Source organism: Macaca nemestrina, chromosome 4, assembly GCF_043159975.1.
Source record: "Macaca nemestrina isolate mMacNem1 chromosome 4, mMacNem.hap1, whole genome shotgun sequence".
NCBI classification, from domain to species: domain Eukaryota; kingdom Metazoa; phylum Chordata; class Mammalia; order Primates; family Cercopithecidae; genus Macaca; species Macaca nemestrina.
The window spans coordinates 188,752,424-188,773,088 of record NC_092128.1 but is presented as its reverse complement, the minus strand read 5'-3'; the positions used below and the strand labels follow the sequence as shown (position 1 = coordinate 188,773,088).

At 52.1% G+C, this 20,665-nt stretch overlaps 1 protein-coding gene across 47 annotated transcripts in view; it reads right to left on the bottom strand.

Moving 5' to 3' along the window:
• The window catches only part of LOC105472489 (poly(rC) binding protein 3), a 286,435-nt gene that overhangs the window by 41,052 nt on the left and 224,718 nt on the right, over positions 1-20,665 (bottom strand). For 46 of the 47 annotated variants that reach the window (XR_011622897.1, XR_011622898.1, XM_071095855.1 and 43 more), the window contains 4 exons: positions 3,948-4,102; positions 1,898-1,921; positions 894-926; positions 427-543 (listed from right to left, as the gene is read on the bottom strand). Coding sequence is in view for 45 of the 47 variants with exons in the window: in XM_071095855.1 (XP_070951956.1) it covers positions 427-543; positions 894-926; positions 1,898-1,921; positions 3,948-4,102 (329 nt within the window). In the remaining 2 variants the exon portion in view is untranslated. Of the gene's footprint in view, positions 1-426; positions 544-893; positions 927-1,897; positions 2,012-3,947; positions 4,103-20,665 lie in introns of all 47 variants that reach the window. The other variant, XM_071095863.1, reaches the window with a different exon arrangement.

Sequence of the window (20,665 nt, the reverse complement as noted above, 5' to 3'; positions counted from 1 at the left end):
GCTGAGGACCAGGGCTGTGCCAGCCAGGGCTTCGTCACGAGCCATGTGGCAGAGCTGGCTGGAGGCTGGAGGTGCTGGTGGGGCCTGAGGGTCAGCCAGGCTGCATGCCCCGGGGGGAAGGGTAGGGTGTTCTGAGGCCATGCTAGGTGCCCCAGCGCAGGGTCTGGGGAAGCTGAGGGAGGTGGACTTAAGGCACATAGCCGGGAGTAGCTGGCTTCAGAAGGACAGAGGGACACTGGCCCCTGACTGGGTGAACCAGAGCTGGGGAGAGGCCCTGGGAGGTAAAGGAGGTGAGTGTGGTTATGGGGCTGCCTGGGCGGGCTGGGGCATCCCCTAGTCCAGGTACAAGGGAGAAGGCCCAGGGAGCCAGCTGGGACCATGCCCACCCCCGCCAGGCTGGCCAAGGTTCCCCGGGATGCAGGTTACCTCCTCAAACTTGTATGCGATCATGGCAAAGGCCTTGAAGATGGCGTCTGTGGGGCCTGTGATGGTCACAATCCTCTCTGGGCAGTTTCCCTCTGAGATGTTGATCCTCGCACCACTCTAGGGTGAGAGCAGAGAAACCCTTGGGCCAGTGGGCCGGGGGCCAAAGTCCGTTGACAATTGACACAAACACATGCCTCTGTCCGCTGACTGGCAAACCACGAATGAACAGTAAAATGCTTCTCAACAATCTCCTTTACAAGGAAATTTTAATTAGCAAAAGGAATTCAACGGATTCCTTCCCCACAGGGAAGCACAGGAGGCCCGAGTAGGGGGAAAGAGGCCCTGCACTGCACTCCCCACAGGCCCCGGCCGAGAGCACAGGCAGGATGTCAGCAGGGGCAGAGCCTGGGGACCCTCCCTGCTCACCCGGGAATGGCTGCAGACAGGTCAGGACCCACCACACTCACCTCCTCACGCATCTTCTTCACAGTTTCTCCTTTCTGGAATAAAGATTTAGACAATAAGGAAAAGGTGTCCCTTTGGCACTGAGGACAATGCGGCCAGGGTGGGTGGGGAGCGGCCTGGCCCATGTGCCCACACCGCAGAGCCTCCCACCTGCGCTGGAGGAGCAAACCAGCCTCTCCACTAAGGCCAGGCTTCATGCCCACCATGCCCTGGCGGACATTTCGGATGGGAAACTGAGGCCCAGGAAGGCAAGTGCACCCACCTACGGGCACACAGCTGGCAAGGGTGGTGCAGGTCTGACCTGACTCCCCATGGCAGCTCACTCGTGGCACGTGGCAGTGTGTGTGCCCTCAGGCGCCCCCCACGGCCGGCTGCGCTCTGGCTCGCCCTCCCGGAGGTGGTGACTCTCGGAGACGCACCCTCTCAAGTGCTTGGGAGGAAGCCGGGACAATGACCTACTAGAGGCGCCCCCATGGTGACACTGAGGGGAAGGACACAGGACCCCCGGAGGTGGTGAAAATGTGACAAAGACGGGGAGGTGGCCCTCACTGCTCAGCCTCCTGGGGCAGCAGACTTCCAAACTGGGCCTTATTTCCCCTGGGCCAGCCCTGATTTGGAAAGGAAGTGTCTGGGGGCTGCTGCCTCCACCGGCACTCCTGGAGACCACCCAGACTACACAGCCGTCTGAAGAACGCGTGAGAAATCATTCTTTGTGGGGTCTTCAACTGGGAAAGAAGGGCTGGCCACTAAGGCCACGGGCAGGGGGCAGCGAGGCGACCAGCTGGGGAGAACCCTTTCCCCTCAGTCTGCACAGAGCCAGGGACCAGCTTCAATGTCACGCAGCATAAAGGTGACACCTCTGGGGTCCTGACTTCATGGAACACAGACCACCCACCTACTGGGAAAGGCGCACCTGCTGGGTGCCACCTAGCACCCAAGGAGGCTGCCATCCTCACCATCCCCTTACAGAGACCCCAAGACAGGCAGAGATTCAATCAATAATTACCTTCCCAATGATGCTTCCAACTTCCTGCAGGAAAAAAATCACAGAAAGATGATGTCATAGAGCAGGAGGAGGAAAACACCGGAGGCAGACATTGCCGAAACCTGCCTACCTTCCCTGTGTGAGTGAAGAAGGGAGAATTCAGAATCTGCCGGTGGTGGGGGCAGGGTGGGTGTGTGTACAAGCCAGGCTGCCTATACAGAGGCCCTGAGCCGGGGCTTCCTTGGCACCCACCTGACCAGGCCAGAGATGGGCTGACTCGAAGTGCCCCGGGGGAGGGCAGCTGCCTGCCCCCGATAAATAACTCAGGGGGCATCACCTACGCACTCAGGCTGCCAGGAAACCCTGGAAGAAATGCGTGAAAAATAAAGCCTCCTTCAATTGTGTGACTCAAATAAAACTTAGCACTGCTAGTGCTCCATGACTGCTATTTAAAAGGCAGCCTGTTAAAAGGAATGCTGGAAGATGCTGCCACAGTTCTGACGGTGAGCCCGAGGTGGTTTTGGGACACACACTCCCCGCTGTGCTGAGTGGCCCAGTATCTCCCTGTCCAGCAGTGGGACGGAGCTGACAGGTGCTACTGTGGCCTGTCACCTGAAGCAGGGCCAGCAATGGTGACTCTGTGAGGCTGTGAGGACAGCGTGCAGAGGGGGCCATGGAGGCAGAGGGAGGCCGTGAGGATGGTGTGCAGAGGGGTCCGTGGAGGCAGGGGGAGGCCGTGAGGACGGTGTGCAGAGGGGTCCGTGGAGGCAGAGGGAGGCCATGAGGACGGTGTGCAGAGGGGTCCGTGGAGGGAGAGGGAGGCCGTGAGGACAGTGTGCAGAGGGGTCCGTGGAGGGAGAGGGACACTGGACACAAGGAGGGGCCCCTGTCAACCAGGGCACCTCCCCCACAGAGTACAGCTGGGTGGCATGGCCACTGCTGCTGGAGATAGGGCTGTGCACCTGGCCTCACAGAGCCTCATCTACTGTGGGGCCTTGGCTCCTGACACCCACAGTCGGAGAGGCAGGTCCGTCTGTCTCCACTGCAGGAATGAACGCTCTGGGTGTGGGCACCACCACCTTCCCTCAGGAGGAGGCTGTCTTCTGGAAACCTAGGATGTGCCAGTGCTGTGGGGCTAGAGCCCAGAGCCTCCGCCAGCCTCCTCCTGGAGGGAGGCCACACACAGATACTGGCAGCTGGATTCCTCATGGTGCACACCTGAGGCAGGAAGAACTGGGGGACCCTGTGCTGTGGGGCTGGAACTGGGGTTCCATATAGGGAGTTGAACATGGAAGGAAGCGCTCTGCGGAGGTGCAGCCCGGGACCCACAGCAGCCCAGGAGCACCACGCGCCCTGGCTTCCAGAACATGCCACCACATACAGGAGCTACTGAGGGAGTGGCTGGTTCCAGGCCTGGGACAAGGAGGACAAGATGAGCAGAGAGCAGGATGGGGCTGTAGGAAGAGGGACTCGTCAGGCCTTGGGGTTCTGGCCAAAGCAGGGCAGCGAGGGCATCAGAGCAAATCACGTGGTCACGGAAGGATGAGCCGGGGAAGAACACAGCAACCCGACTCCCAGAGGATAGAAACATGCTCTGAAAGTCTGAGGAGTTTCCTGCGAGTGGTCAACAGGCACACCCCAGGGCAGAGCTGCTGCTGTGTTCCTGCCAACGGCCAGGAGACCTAGACCAAGGCACAGGTACTCCGCACACACTGCAAAGTGTCAACCGCAGAGTCAAAGCCAACCATCTACTCCAGGTGGAAGGGACTCGAGATGGCACCAGGGGATGCCGTGCGGCCGCTATGAAGGAAGCCAGTGGTAGGAATGCATCCGTGTGGGTGCCCTGACACGGATGGCTGTGTGTGGCTGTGCTGGAGAAGGTCCCTGTTGGTAGGAAACACGCAGGAGGTATCAGGTTGGCACTGAGTCTCAAAGGGGCTGTACCTATAACTGCTTTGTAAGTTTGAGATTGCTTAAAATAAGATTAAAAAATGATCCAAAGACCCAGGCAGTATCAGGTTCTGTCTGCTGCGGCCGCCTTTCCTACAGTGCCAATGGTGGCTCCTCTTACCTTTCCATGCATCAGCAGGCGGATGGTAAGGGTCACGTTCAGGCCACCTTCTGAGACCTTGGACTCCATCCTTCTGCCAAATTGTGGCTGGGGGTGGTGGCTTAAGGCGCTGAGGGTGCTGTGAGGAAGGACAGATGGGGCCCAGAAGGCGTCACCTGGAGAGAGAAGGCACAGCTGCTGCTAGAGAAGAGTCTCATGGCCCATGCACATCCAGGGGCCTCCTGGGTGGCAGTAGGAAGGGGTTGCCCACCTGCCACGTGCTGACCAGGCCTCACATGCTTGGCACAGGGTACGCAGGAGTTCAGGGGAGGGCCTTGGGAGAGGTCTCCAGGGAGGCCCCACGGCTACCTCCCTGACACTGGGCAGGCCACCGCAGCTCCTGGCCAAGGTCTGCATCTGCCCAGGCTCATAGGAGCACCTCTCTCAGCAGCCAGAGACTGGCAGGAGCTACCCCTGTGAGGCCCTGGGGACTCGCATCTCATAGGCCCAGCGCCCTGCAGCTCTGCCCCCTTGCTTCTGCTGTGGCCTCAACACACGGTTGCGGGGTGCCGGAGTCCCCTCGCCAGGGTGTGGGAGCCGGCCCTTCACATCCCGAGCCTGCCATCCTCATCCCCTCATGCTCTCATGTGACTTAGTCTCTGTCAACTAAGCTGCCAAACAGCTGGTATCCCTGGCAGTTCTCGGCAAGTGCCTTCCACGCACACAGCGCTGTCTGCAGTCATCGTGTCACTGCTGTGCACTGCCGTTCAGTGAACTGACGGAGCCCACTGGGCAAAATTAAGGCCTCATTTTATGATTGACCAGCAAAGAATGATAGCAGTGAAGGTGAGGAGCTCGTGCGACGGTCAGGGCGACTTTGCGCGGCACGGTGGGGACCCTGCTCCGAGGAACTGGGCTCTGCAGAGTCAGTTCCACACCGAGTCCTTCCCTGAAGGGCAACACCTCACCCAGGGGGGCTGCCTCGCAAAATCCACCAGGAACAGAACCCTGTGAAGCCGCACCCCCCACCATAATCGAGCTGCCTGGACATTGCTCTTTGATTCAACCGGTTCACACAGAAGAAGAGGCTATGGGTTAAAAGATGGGACAAAGGGCTTTTTTCTCAATAAAATAGTTCTGTTAAAAATATGCTAAAAGAAAAACACAAAGACAACACAGAGGCAAAGCCCATTCCAACTGCCTGTGTGGTGTGTAAGGAGGATCTGCAAACAGCAGCCACAGGTGTCGGGGTGGAGCCACAGCCACGGATGCACCTCTGCACTGACAAAGTGACTCGCTGTCTACACCCATGCTTACTGTGCTTAAAAACGCATGTATAGGTCACTTCATCAACACACTCAGACTATCACAAAATTACTGTAATTTTATTACAAATTGTTATCTGTAATATTATTTGTATTAATTTATAATTTTATTACATTATTATTTGTAATAAAATGACACTTTGAAGGACAAGGATTTTCACGTTGCATTTAACGAGGACTTCACGTAGCACAAAGGGTTCTGAAGATCATCCTTGCATACGAATGCTCTCGCTTCACTGTGTAGCACATCGGCCACATGTGGCTTTTTCAGTTTAAAACTAAACATCCACAAGCACATTTAAAGTGCCAAACAGTCTTGTGTGGGCAGCGGCGGCTGCCGGGGGAAAAGCAGAGAAGCCGTTTCTGGCACCACGGACAGCTCTGCTGGACAGCACAGCTCATGCCATTGCTTCGGTGACTCATTGTAAGTAGTGCGTTCATGTAGAAAGGTCTCAGAATGGAGAGAAGAGTATCAGTTCCAATGCATGGCGTGGCGCAATAAGCACCTCTGTGCGCACACGGGCACCCTGAGATAAGCCCGGCTGCAGCCTTTCACCTGTGGGTACCGACGGACCAGCACACATGGACTGGATCTCGGTGTGGCTGCTCTGGAGCTCCGTGCCTCCTTTTTAATTAAAAACTCTCCTCCCTATCAGAGGGACAGCAGGGCCCTGCAGCCATCTGTTATATCAAGGTTTCCAGCCGAGGGAAGGGAAAGTGGGTCAGCTCCTGCCAGGGGTGCTTGGGGCTCCAGGCTGTCAGCCTCTATCAGTCACACAGGCCAGCGAGCTGCAGCCAGCGCCTCTCTTCATTGCAAGGGCAGCATGAGTGAGGGGCCGTCCTGTGCAGTGCGGGTCACCTGGGACTCAGTGCCCAGGACCCTAGAGGACCTACCCTGCTCCAGTTAGCAGCTCCCAGAGTTGCAGACCACTTGGAAGGCCAGGGTGAACGAGGTGTCAGCTGCTCTCTGGCTGTCCCCGGGCACCTGCCCGTCCATGCCATCTGCAAAGTGCCCTGGCCTTGCTGCCACCTCTGCGGCTGCTGCTGTCCTTCCCAGCTAACACTGGCCATCTGCCCAGAGTCCATGGGGCAGTTTGGTGGCTACCAGGAAATGAAGGGCTGAAGTGGAGCCTGCAGCAGCCCACGCTGTGACCACGGGCATCCAAGGCCCCATGCGACTGGCCATTCCTCGGAATGGAGCCCGTTCTGAGGCTTGTCCACCCCTCCCCACACTGTGTTCCAGAAACAGGCAGAGCTCTGGTCCATCCAGGTCCCTCCCTCTGTCCCGTCCAGTGCTGGAGATTTAGCACATTTTAGCCCATGCAATGGGAGGGGAAGAAGAGACAGGCACAGTCATCCCGTGAGGGCCTGGGCCCCCAACCGCCTCATCCCCGTCCCTGTCTGCACCCGGGGCCCTCACCTGCCTCCCTTCCTGTCTATACCCAGGGCCCTCACCTGCCTCCCTTCCTGTCTATACCCGGGGTCCTCACCTGCCTCCCTTCCTGTCTATACCCGGGGCCCTCACCTGCCTCCCTTCCTGTCTATACCCGGGGCCCTCACCTGCCTCCCCCTGCCCCAACTGTACCCAAGGCCCTCACCTGCCTCCCTTCTCGTCTATACCCAGGGTCCCCACCTGCCTCCCCCTGCCCCGCATCTACACCCGGGGTCCCCACCTCCTCCCTACTGTCTGCACTTGCCCAGGGGGTCTGTGGACCACCACTCCCAGATGTGTCTCAGGCCAGAACACACTCTGCACCCCAGATCCCAGGGGATGAGCCTAGAGCTGTGGCCACGGGGATTTCAGACACCCACATTTGACATATGTGACCAGCACGACTCCTGGCTTACCCCATCGCATGCATTAACAAACCCAGCAGCCCCCACCCGCCATGTGAGGCACAATCTGAGCTTTTCTGCCCCCTCTTCCACCCTCACTGCCCCCAAATCCTGCCCCACCCTCCAGCCCCTGCTGTCACAGGTGCCAGGGACGCCTCCAAAAAGCAACACAGAGCCCCCTTTCTCCTCCCCCCTCAAGACAACTCTCCACGGTCCCATTCTCTGAGTTCAGTCTAAGGCCTCATCCACACCCTCCAACTGCCACAGGCCCTGAGGGTAAAAGCCCCCAGCACTTCTCCTCCCCCGAGACTCCCGCCCTGCCCGGGCCTAGAACACCCTCCTTCCCGCGCTCAGTCCTCGCTCCATGGTGGTCCCTCCTCCTGGGGCTTCCCTGTTAGTAATGGCTCCCCTCCCCAGAACTCCCTCCCTTCTCCAGAGTTCCCTGCACCGACTTCCAGCTCACACAGTGGCCCTGACGCATAGCTACGGAAGCAGAGAGGGTCTCGGCACCCACAGTGGAGACGGTCACTAAGATGGGGAGATCCAGGTGGATGGAGTGAAGGTGCCCTGAGGACACACAGGCTGAAGGGGGCTGAGTGTGGGGCCTAGAGGTGGGGACAGTCCGTGTGTAGATCTGGGGTGCAGATCCCCTTACAGAGGACACAGGGCCAGCGCTGGGAGCCCAATTTAGCCACAGCCTTGGGGTCAGTCCTGGCAGGGCCAGCCTCAGCTGCAGAGACGCCTCATCCAAGGCCCTGTGGATCAGCTGGACCTGCTGCACAGACCATGCCCGCTTCCCCTCCTCCCAGGTGTGAACATGAACACAGTCTGGGCACATTAAGCCCCATGAGACAGGACCGTGCCTCATGCCCCGGGAGAGATGGGACTGCACCCCTGATGTGCACTTGCAGCTCCCCTTTCTCAGGCCAGGGACTAATGCGCTGTTTCCTTGTTCTGCACAATGACTGGAGAGAATTAACCAACGCCAGGGGCAGAAACCTCCAGCCTTCTTGGTTCATGACCCTTGTAGATGACTTCCCCTGTTTTCTGCACTGCTTAGACCAGAAGACAGGAAGCCGTGACTGCCACATCCTCTGACAGGTTAAATGTACCCTTCCCTGAAACAGGCACTGCCCGTCACCCGTCAAACGCTGTGACTGCGCCCACCTCGTAGGAAGGACGCCGCGATCCTGCTAAAAGCCCCTCGGCCTCTACCTGCCCGAGGGCACCCTTCCCCTGCCTGCTTCCGAGGGCGGACTCCATTCCTCTGGAGTTGGTGTTTCCGGGTGGGCCAGCCTCCAACCACCTTTGAATAAACCCCCTTTACATTAGATTCTGACCCTGTGTGATTTTAGGCCGGTGGGGCTCTGTGGAATGCAGGCTGTGTAGACGTCCTGCCTCAGGGGCTGCTTCTACTGGGTGACAGGCACGGCATAATTGACACAACCCAGGAGGCTGGCGCCTGAGGTCAAAGGGGCGCAGAGGCCCCGGGGCTGTGTGGGAGGAGGGGCTGGGCCAGGGGAGCAGGTGCTCAGTGAGAGCTCTGATGGCCCCGTGCGGCAGTGTAGACGGACTCACCATTTATCCTTGAGTGTGTAATGTGGCGCCGTGGCCTTTTATAGGTATCACTGATTGTTAATAGGCTGCACAAACTTAAAGTCTACAGTGTGACAGTCTTGCCCGTGTATACACCTGGAGCTGCCCCACAGCAGCTCACAGAAGTCTGCAGTCCTTGGTCCCCCGCGGTCCTTGCTCCCGCTGCACCCGCCACTGCCCCCCGACAATCACCCACTTGTGGTCACTATAGACTCCGGGACTTTCAGAAGTCGATACAAATGGAATCACGTCATAAGTATTCTTTTGTGTCTGGCTTCTCTTACTTGGTATTTACTGAAGATGTATCCATGCTGCTGAGCGTATCAGCGTTCCTTTCTGTTTAGAATTCCACTGTGGGAAAATACCACCATTGGCTTCCATTCACCCAGTGAAGAACATTCGAGCTGTTTCCAAGGGGAGCTACCCAAATAAAGCTGCTCTGGACATCTGTGCACAGTTCTTCTCAAGGAAGCACATTCATTTCCTGCAGGTACCACCTAGGAGTAGAACGGCGGGATCCTGCGGTAGCTGCACGGGGAACGTCCTAAGAAACTGTTCAAGGCCATGGCACAGCAGTTCCACTATCTACATTCCCCTCAGCAGTGCAGAGTTCCAGGTTCTATTATCTATATTCCCTCAGCAGTGCACACAGAGTTCCAGGTTCCATTATCTATATTCCCTCAGCAGCACACAGAGCTCCAGGTTCTATTATCTACATTCCCCTCAGCAGTGCACACAGAGTTCCAGGTTCTATTATCTATATTCCCTCAACAGTGCACACAGAGTTCCAGGTTCTATTATCTATATTCCCTCAGCAGTGCAGAGTTCCAGGTTCTATTATCTATATTCCCCTCAGCAGCGCACAGAGTTCCAGGTTCTATTATCTATATTCCCTCAGCAGTGCACACAGAGCTCCATGTTCTATTATCTACATTCCCCCAGCAGCACACAGAGCTCCAGGTTCTATTATCTATATTCCCCTCAGCACACAGAGTTCCAGGTTCTATTATCTATATTCCCTCAGCAGTGCACAGAGCTCCAGGTTCTATTATCTATATTCCCTCAGCAGTGCACAGAGCTCCAGGTTCTATTATCTATATTCCCTCAGCAGTGCACACAGAGTTCCAGGTTCTATTATCTATATTCCCTCAGCAGCACACAGAGCTCCAGGTTCTATTATCTATATTCCCTCAGCAGTGCACAGAGTTCCATGTTCTATTATCTACATTCCCCCAGCAGCACACAGAGTTCCAGGTTCTATTATCTATATTCCCTCAGCACACAGAGTTCCAGGTTCTATTATCTATATTCCCCTCAGCAGTGCACAGAGTTCCATGTTCTATTATCTACATTCCCCCAGCAGCACACAGAGCTCCAGGTTCTATTATCTATATTCCCTCAGCAGTGCACAGAGCTCCAGGTTCTATTATCTATATTCCCTCAGCAGTGCACACAGAGTTCCATGTTCTATTATCTACATTCCCCCAGCAGCACACAGAGCTCCAGGTTCTATTATCTATATTCCCTCAGCAGTGCACAGAGCTCCAGGTTCTATTATCTATATTCCCTCAGCAGTGCACACAGAGTTCCATGTTCTATTATCTATATTCCCTCAGCAGTGCACACAGAGTTCCGGGTTCTATTATCTATATTCCCTCAGCAGTGCACACAGAGCTCCAGGTTCTATTATCTACATTCCCCTCAGCAGTGCACACAGAGTTCCATGTTCTATTATCTACATTCCCCCAGCAGTGCACAGAGCTCCAGGTTCTATTATCTATATTCCCTCAGCAGTGCACAGAGTTCAGGTTCTATTATCTATATTCCCTCAGCAGCACACAGAGCTCCAGCTCCTCCACGCCCCTGCAAACACCTGGTCCGGTCAGCCTTTTCAGTGCTGGCCAGCGGGCGTGCAGTGCTGTCTAGCTGCAGGGTGCCGCCAGGCAGGACCCCTCCACGTGCTCGCATGCTGGCCTCATGGCCTGTCTGCTCCATTCTCTCCCATGGCAGAGGAGCCGCTGGAAACTGTCCCTGCAACAGCTGCGAGGCCACATCTCCCACCCCCGGCAGTGACAGACACAGTCCAGGCCCCTGGGTGGGCCAAGTTCTCAGGTCAGGGACACAGCACTCCTTACTTTCGGCTACTGGAGGAACGGGGTGGCTGGCTGGAGCCACTCTTAGCTCCAAGACAGAGCAGAAACAGGCCTCCGTCTCAGAGCTACGCTGACTTCTAAAAGCTCCCTTTGGTTTTCAAAAGTATCTTTTCTTTAATGTCATATTGGAGAGAATCTGGGGGGGATCAGAAACGGCAGGTGAAATCTCCAGGTACTTGAATGCTCTTCCCTGGACACCAGTGCCACAGGCGGATGGACACGCCCCTGAGGGCTGAGCAGCACTCACGGCAACAAACATCTGTAACCACCTCAACATACTGCTGCAAGAGCCGTGGGAGGAGACTCAGGAACTGTTCAAACGTCCCCAGGCTAGGGAGAGACGCAACCAGGCCCGAAGCTCCCCTGCCTCTAACTCCAGAGCATCCTTTCCCAAGGGTGGGCTGCAGAAGAAGGGAGAAGGAGGTTGGCCGTGGCCCTGGCCACGAGGAGGGGAGGAAGGGGTGCCAGGCGACCACACTGCCTGGACCATTGCTGTCTGCCCAAGGTGGAGACCAGGTTTCCTGCTCTGAGCTGTGCCTGCCAGAAAGCACAGGTGCTGTCCCTGCATTCAGAGGTGGGCTGGGTCTTCACAATGGAGGCATCAGGGAACAGTAAAGATGGTCCTGACAGCTTCTAAACAGGCCCCAGGCTTGATGTGACTTAATGATTTCTACAGTCTGAGGAAGCGCACATCAGAGGCTGCTGGCCCGCACGCATGCAGCTCATGGCAGCTTGGGGCGCTTACATTTAACAGGCACAGCTCCTCTCTCCACTCCACCATCTCTGAAGCCCCTGTGAGCGCTCCTGCCTGAACCCCCACTCCCACACACATCACTCTTTGTCTCCAAAGATGAAACAGACCCAGGATTAGGGCATCAATGCAGCTCCAGTCATGCAACAGTGCACAGGCCAGAATGCAAGATTTCTTTCTTTACTTACTTGCTTATGGCAAAGTGGTATTGAGCCCATAAAGGTACATTTAGGAAGCTAACACACCAAGACTATTTAACATGCAAACCTTATAATCGTTCCATGTATAGATACTGTCCACGTGTGTAACATGTGTTTATTCACTTTAGCTTCACTCAAAACCCACAATGGATTTAAGAATTCAGCTCCAATGGTGGGTCTAAAAGCACTGAAGCTGCACACAGGAGGCTGGCGGGAGCAGAGCTGCCTGTGGTATCACACGCCGTGTCACTGTGGAGCAGGGCCCTGCCCCGGAGCAGGTGTCTGCCATGGGGAAGGTGCTGCGTGCGGTGGCGTGTGGGCGGCCCCGGCTGGGAGGCACCGGGTCGGGGAGGGGCCAGCCCACCCTGCTGTGGTGTGGGAGGTGGGACTACTGGAGCAGGGTGGGCTGCTCCAGCCCTGGTTCCCGCCTGCAGGCGCCCATAAATGCAAGGAGCAGACTGCATTTGCACCCTGGAGGTAACACCAGTTATTAATTAATAACTTATTTTCACAAACATCTCCTAGGCAGTCACTAAGCTTTGGGCTCTGTGCTGTCCTTGAAGAAAAACAGGAAAAACAAGGTGCCTTCCCAAGAAAGGAACTGTCATTACCAAAGTAACAGAAACAGGTGACACAGAAGAGCTGCAGGAGCAGGAGGAGGGCCCAGGCTCAGAGCAGGGCTCAGCTACGGGAGACCCCTCTGTCCTGTGCAGCCTCCCTGGGATTCGTACACGGCCAGGACAGGTACCCAGCAGAGTGTGCAGACCCCAGTGCTCCTGAGGAGAGACCCTGAGAACTGCTGGCCCCCTCCGGAAATGCCCATGGGTCAGCAGCGATGCAGGGCCATCTCCGGAGGACAGAGCTGCAGGCACAGCTGCAAGGGCAGGTCGGGGAAAGGCGGCCCAACCTTCCAGAGTCTGGCTTGTCTCTCTTTGCTGTGGGTTGGTACTAGACATCTATTGATAAGAGCAGCAGTGACAACAGTGAGGTCGTCATGAAGCCAGGGCTCTCTGGGAAGCCTGGGGAGTGTGTAGCAGTTGCAGCCTCTATACAGGGCAACCTGGCAGAATGTACCAATAGCCTAAAATACTTGCCATCTTTAAACTAGAAAATTATGTTTGCAGAAATCTCTCCTCCCACAAAAAAGGGCACAGATATTCAAAAAGTAGGTGCCCAGAATGGCGACGCTGTTTGCCTGGGTGCCCACTGGAAACCAGCACCAACGTGTGCACAGCTGGGTAACGAGGCCACTAGTGACAGTGTCCCCCGCACCAAGGAGCTCCTGTCTGCTTCTGGCTGGGCCTGTCCTCAGCAGCTGGTGTCAGCTGATGCCTTTACTTGTCCCTCTAACTGAATGAGGTGCGGAGCCACCATCACCCTGTCTTACAGATGGAAGGACTGACGCTAGAGAGGCTGGAGGGCCTGCACTGGAGACACAGCTGAGCAAGGCAAAGCTGCAGCCCCAGCAGCTCCGGCATCTGTGCTCTCAGATGCCACATGCACAAAAGGAGTGGCAAGGCTGCTGCTTCTGGGAAATGGAGCACACAAGCGCTTCCCAGTCCTTCCTGCCAAATACAACAGAAGAGCCTGGATACTCTATCCACAACAAACACAACAAGACTGAAATGCGTAGGGAAGGTAGACTAGCCAGGGACCCGGGCAGCCAGGGAACGGCATGGTGGTGAACCCCCTGGGCTTTCTCTATGTCTCTCAGACTTGGAAGTGGAAATGCTGGCAAGCCGGAAATGCCAACAGGCACAGACAAGAAAAGGGCCCCAACAAAAGTCTGCTCTCTCCAGCCGAAGGGTCAGTGAAGGGACACCGCAGTGAGGCTGGAAATGTGGGGCAGCAGCTCCTTTATTCCACCAGGCGCCACGGAGGACACGATGCCCCTCCCCACCCAGGCAGCAAAGGCCGCATACGGAGCCTAGACCTCCACCCTCACCAGGCTGTCAAGAGGCTCCCGAACCCCACGCTGGGGTGGCTTCAGAGCAGGCTGAGCAGGGACAGGGGCTCTCATCCCCGCAGGTGGTGAGCTCTTGCCCCCTGGTGTCAGTGGAGGCGACGGGGGGGCAGTGATGAGGGAGCCCCCTCCTCTGAGCAGCGAGGTTTCTGCACAGGCCTCCAGGGCCCCAGAGCTCCCACCCCTGCCCAGCGGCAACGAGGCCTCCTCCACACCTCACCACGTTCTCTGCCCTTGGTACCAGCAGACGCCCAGTGGAAAGCCTGGACTTTCACCTCTTGTTTCCCCTGCTGGAGAAGTATCAGAGGCAGCCAGCTAAGTAGAAGATTTATATAACCAGAGTCTCATAACATAATATCCAGAAGGTCCAGATTTCAAACAGAAAATCACCTGTTATACAAAGAACCCAAAAGATCTCAAACTGAATGAAGGACAGTGTCAGCCCCAGGATGACAGAGCTGTCGGAATCCTCTGACAAAGAGGTGAAAGCAGCCTTCATAAAAATGCTTCAGCGAACAAGCAGGAACACTCTAAACAAATGAGAAAACAGAACAGAATGTCTCCACAGAGAAGCCAATTCCCACCAAGCTAATGGGAGATGCAGAGAACTAAAAGGGAACGATAGAACTAGAAAGTACCATAACAGAGTGGAAGAGTCAGGGGAGAGAAGCAGGGAGCTGTGAGAAAAAACAACAGAAAGTACCAATCCCAACAAGAGGGAGAAAACAGACCAAAGATGCACAGACGGGGCCCCTGAGACCTGTGAGACACGAGGAGGACCTAACATTCATGTCCTTAGGGTACCACAAAAAGAGAACAAAGGGGATGGGGATAAAGACTCTTGAAAAAATAATGGCTAAAACTTCCCAAATTTGGCAAAAAGTAAAAACCCACATATTCAAGAAGCTGAGTAAACCCCAAACAGGATAAATCCAAGGAAATCCACACAAACACCATTGTAGTCAAGAGTCTAAAAACCAAAGGCAAATAATAATTCTTGAAAGCAGCAAGAGGGACATGACCCTACGCTACAGGAGGGAGACAAGGGCTGACGTGGATTTCAGGTGAGAAGCCTCAGAGGCCAGGAGGATGTGGCCCCGAACTGCTCAGTGCTGAAAAGGACAGAAGTGCCAACTGGAATGATATATCCAGTGAAAATAATCAGGAATAAAGACATTATGGGATGAAGTAAAATTAAGAGAAGTTGCTGCCAGCGTGCCTACACTGGGAGATGAAATAACTATGAAATTTTGGAATATCAGGAAGGAAGAAAGAACACAGAAGGCAAACATGTGAGTGCATAGAAAGGCTTCATTCTCCTCTTGAGTTTTCTAAGTTATGATTGATGGCTGATGCAAAAATTATAGCATTGATATGTACAGAATGTTTAGGAAATATTTAAAGCACCTACATCATAAATGAGGGACAGTAAAAAAAATTATAAAGGAAGTTACAGTTTTTTCCCTCAAACTGGTGAAATGTTGACAGCAGTAGAATTGACAACATATATAAGCCTGGGCAACGTGGCAAAATCCTGTCTCTACAAAAACATTTTAAAAATTAGCTGGGTGTGGTGGTGCCTGTCTGTGGTCCCAGCTACTGGCGAGGCTGAGGTGGGAGGAAGGCTGCAGCCTGATTAGTCAAGGCTATAGTGAGCCATGATTGTGTCACTGCACTCCAGCCTGGGCAACAGAGCAAGATCCTGTCTCTCAAACATACACGCACACAGGTGTGACATATATGTATATATGTGCATACATGTTGCATATGTGTATGTTATGTGTATCCTTGTGTATATATGTGTATACATATGTGCTGTGTGTGTGTGTATATACACGCTATATACTTAGAATTCAGTACATGAATGTATATATGTATGATATACTACCTGGAGCAAGCACTAAAAAAGAAAGTCATAGAGATACATACTCAAAAATGCTACTGATAAAATAAAATTCCGAAAAAATGTTCACTAACTCACAAGAAGACAGAAAAAAAACCTAAAACCACAGAAACAAAAAACAGAACCAACAAAATTAAAAATGAGGCTAGGTGCGGTGGCTCACGCCTATAATCCCAGCACTTTGGGCGGTCAAGGTGGGAGGATCACTTGAGCCCAGGAGTTCAAGGCCAGCCTGGGCAACACAGGAAGCCCCTGTCTCTACAAAATGTAAAAATAAATTGGCTGGGCATGGTGGTGCAAGCCTGTGGTCCCAGCTACTTGAGAGGCTGGGGTGGGGGGATCACTTCAGCCCAGAAGAGGCTGCAGTGAGCCATGATCACACTACTATACTCTAGCCTGGATAACAGAGTAGGACCCTATCTCAAAATAAATAAATACAAAAGATAAATAAAGGGCGAAATGCCAGATTTAAGCCCTAACATCTCAATACCGTAATAACTTTAAGTATAAATGATCCAAATACACCAATAGAAGCACAGATTGGCAGAGTGGATTTAAAAATATGACCCCATCATATACTGTCTACAGAAAACTCACTTCAAATAGAATGATATAAGCAAACTGAAGATAAACTAATGGGAAAAAGTGTATCATGCAACCATTAATCAAAAGAAAGCAGGAGTGGCTATGTTAGTATCAGAAAAAATGGACATCAGAGCAATGAAAATGATCAGAGACAGAGAGGGACATTACATAACGATAAAAGAGTCTGAATACGCAATAGCAACCCTAAATGGGTATGAGTCAAATAACAGAGCTGTAAAATATGTGAAGCAGAGACTAATAGTAGTGAAAAGAAAAATATAAAAATCTACAACAATAGTTGAAGACTTTATTACTGTCAACAACTGAAAGAAAAACTGGGCAGAGAATTAGCAAAGGATTTGGAAGAACTCAACACTCTCAACCAACGGGGTCTAATGAACGCTTCCGGAACACTCTGTCCAGCATCAGCAGAATTCATACTCTTTTCCTGCATGTACAGAATCTATAACAGGATAGACCATATCCTTGGCCATAGAAGAAATCCCAACAAATTTAACAGAATTGAAACTATGTTCTCTGACCACAGCTGAATCCAACCAGAATCAATCATGGGAAGATAACAAGAGAAGTTCCAAGCACTTGGAAATGAAATACAGACATGAACAATCCATGGGTCAAAGAGGGAATCTCAAGGAACATCAAAAAACACATGGACCTGAATGAAAATAAAAACACAGCATATCAGAAATCTCAGGACGCAACTATAGCAGTGCTGAGAGGGAAACCTGTGGCATGAAACACACACATTTGAAGAGAGAAAAGCCTCCAATCAATAATCTAAGCACTCATTTTAAGAATCTAATAAAAGAAGAACAAAATAAATCCAAGTAAGCAGCAGAAGGCAATACTAAAGACCAGAACTTGGCGCTGGTGTAAAAACGACAAACAGGCTAGTGGAGGAGAAGGGAGAACGGAGAACGGAGAGCCTGGAGGGAAACCCCGCAGCTGCAGCCGATCCATCCATCTTCAGCAAAGACACCAGGAACACACATCGGGGAAGGACAGTTTCTTCAGTGAATCGTGTTGGGGAAACTTGATGTCCCTATGCAGAAGAATGAAATTAGACCCTCATCTCACACCATCTATAAAAGTCAACTCAAAATGGGTTAAAGACTTAAATGTAAGATCTACAACTATAAAACCACTAAGAAAAAACACAGGGCAAAATTCCATGACACTGGTCTAGTTAATGATTTTTTTTTTTTTTAATATGGCCCTCAAAGCATAGGCAACAAAAGCAGAAAGTAGAAAAATGGCATTATAACAAACTAAAAAGCTTCTGCATAACAAACAACAGAGTGAAGAGACAACCTAGGGAACTGGAAAAAAAATGCAAACCATACAACATCTGATAAGGAGTTAATACTCAAACTGTATAAGGAACTCAAACAACTCAATAGCAAGAAAACAAATACCAGATTTAAAAACAATGGCAAAGAAACGGAATGGAAGCTTCTCAGAAGACGACATACAAACTGCTAACAGGTATATGAAAAAGTGCACAACATCACTAATCATCAGGAAAAATGCAAATTAAAACCACAATGGGATATTGACTCATACCTGTTAGAATGACTATTATCAAAAAGACAAAGGTAAGTTTTGGTGAGGACGTGGACAGAAGGGAACCCTTGTACAGTACTGATGGGAAACTAAGTTAGTACAGTCATTATGGAAAACAGTACAGAAGTTCCTCAAAAAACTAAAACTAGAACCACCATAGGATCCAGCAGTCTCACTTCAGGGCATATACCCAAAGTCACTATAGTGAGGAGACACATGCAGGCCCATGTTGATTGTGGCACGACTCACAACATCCAAGATACGGTTGAATCAGCCTAAGTGTTCATGGAGAAACGAACGGATAAAGAAAATGTCACACACACACAGACACACACACAGAAAGAAACGATGTCATCTGTGATATCGCAGATGAACCTGGAGGACACTATAACAAGTAAAATGAACCAGGCACAGAAAGACAAATACTGCATGATCTCACGCATGTAGAATCTAAAAAAGTGCATCTCACAGAAGCAGAGGGTGCGATGGTGGCTGTCAGGGACTGCGGGGGTTGGGGGAAATGGGAGCTGTTGGTCACTGGGCACGAGTTCAGTTAGACAGGAGGCAAGCAGGGCTGCAGAGCTGTGGTGCAGCACAGCGACTATGGGTGAGAACAATGTATACTTGAAAACTGCTGAGAGTAGATTTTAAATTTTTTGTAGAGATGGGGTCTCTTTCTATGTTGCCTAGGCTGTTGCCTGAGATAGGTAGGTCGCTGGAGTCTAGGAGTTCAAGACCAGACTGGGCAAAATAGAGAGACTCCATCTCTACAAAGTGTTGAAAAAATTAGCTGGGTGTGGTGGTGTGCACCTGTGGTCTCAACTCCTGGGAGACTGAGGCGGGAGGATCGCTCGAGCCACAAACAAAAGTATGTGAGGTGATGAATATGTTAATTAGCTTGATTTAATCATTCCACACACAAACAAACATGAACAAATAGAATTCAGCAATATACCACAAGAGTTATATGCTATAACCATTCTTCCTGTGATACAAGGCTGGCTCAGGGTTGGAAAATCTATCTGTGTAATCCACCTTATTAACAGACTAAAGAAAGCGCACAATCATATCAATGCATGCAGAAAAGCCTGTCACAAAACTCAATACCAACTCATGATAAAAATTAAAACGCTCAGAAAAAAAAACAGGAATAGAGGCAAATTCTCTCAGCTTGATGAAGGACAGCCAGGAAAGCAGCCATAGCTGTGGCCCACAGCGGGCCCAGGCACGACCGCTCAGGAGCACTTGGCTAGGCATGAGCTGCCTGACGCTGCCAGTGAGCTTCTAAGCTTGGATTCGCCCCTTGCGGAAGCCCCTGGGTACCTTCCCACTGCTGTGCTGTTCAATCTCAGCCCTGAGCCTCCCGCCCAGAGCCCCGCACCTGCCCTCTTGGTCTTGTTTGTCACTGCCCCCTGCCCTCCCACTGGCTCCCCGGCTTCCCTTGCAGGGACAGGGTGAATTCTCCTAACCACTTATCAGGGCCTTCTTCTGAAGGGCATTGCCTACCAGGCCGTACCTGCAACCCCGTCTCTCCTGGCCCTGCTGCAGTCACGTGGGGCACCCTGGCACCGAGAGGGCAGAGGGCACACGTGTCTCCTCCATTCATCACTGAATCCCCAGTTCCCAGCACCACTCTTGGCCCACAAGGGGGCACAGGATGTATTTAAGGATTAGACAGATTCACACCATGCGTACTGAGCCCAGCTCAATTTCCATGGCCTCCTGGAACGTTCTGAAATTCAGCGATTTCTAAACTCAATACTCAAAGCATCGCAATCCTATTTCCCCTCACACCATCCACTCCCGTGTTTTTCATTCAGTCAGTCACTGAGGGTTTGCTGGGAGTCTGCTGTATGCCAAGCCCAGAGGGAGGCCCAGGGCTGGGTGTGGGGTCATGGCAGGAGAATTTGTGTGGGGCCAGGACCGCAGTGCCCCAGGCGCTCCCCTCCCCTCCGAGGCCCAGGGCCATTCCCAGCCAGTAGGGTAGAGCATTCCAGGAGGGCAACTGGGGAACAAGGCAACAGTCCTGCTTTCGAAGGCTCGATGTGACTTGCAAATCCACCAGCTCCCAAAAGAGGCCAGAGGAAAACCACTGACGAAAGGAACGTCTTGTCAATAAAAAGGATACAGAGAAAAATGCCACAAAAACAGGACGGACTCTTACGCCACACAACAAAAGCAGACAGCAGAGAACTGCCACCATCTTGCAAGTTCTTGAAACCCATGATTGTTTTTGTCCTTCCTTTATTTGAGCTGCTCCAATTCGAAAGGCTTAGTTCTGTTTTTAATTTCATTGAGTTTGGGTCTTGATGATTTACTCCTTTCTGCTTGTTTTGTTTTGTTTTCTTTTTTTAAAGTTTCTTCAAGTGGAAACTTACATTATTGTTTGAAGACCTTTCCTCTTTTCTAATGGATGCTGTCATGCTATAAATTTCTCTAGGGGCACTGATTTACTAGTAGCCTATAGATTTTTTTTCATTTTCTCTTACTTCAAAGTATTTTCTAATTTTCTGTGATATTTCCTCTTCGACTAGGGCATTATTTAGAGGTGTGTGTTTTGATTTTCAAGTACTTGGAAAATTTCTAGTTATCTCTGATTATTGATTTATAGTTTAATTCTACTGTGGCCAGAAAATACATGTTACATGATTTACATTATTTTAAATGTGTTAGGCTTTAGTTTTTTACATGGAATATGGCCTGCCTCGGGGAACATCCCATGTGCTCATAAAAACCATGTGTACTGTGGTGTCTGGATTGTCTGCAGGTCTCGGAAGCTCCATTCATTTCTCCTAGTCCTTTTTCTATTGCTCAGCATGGATCATTTGTACTGAGCTGTCCTC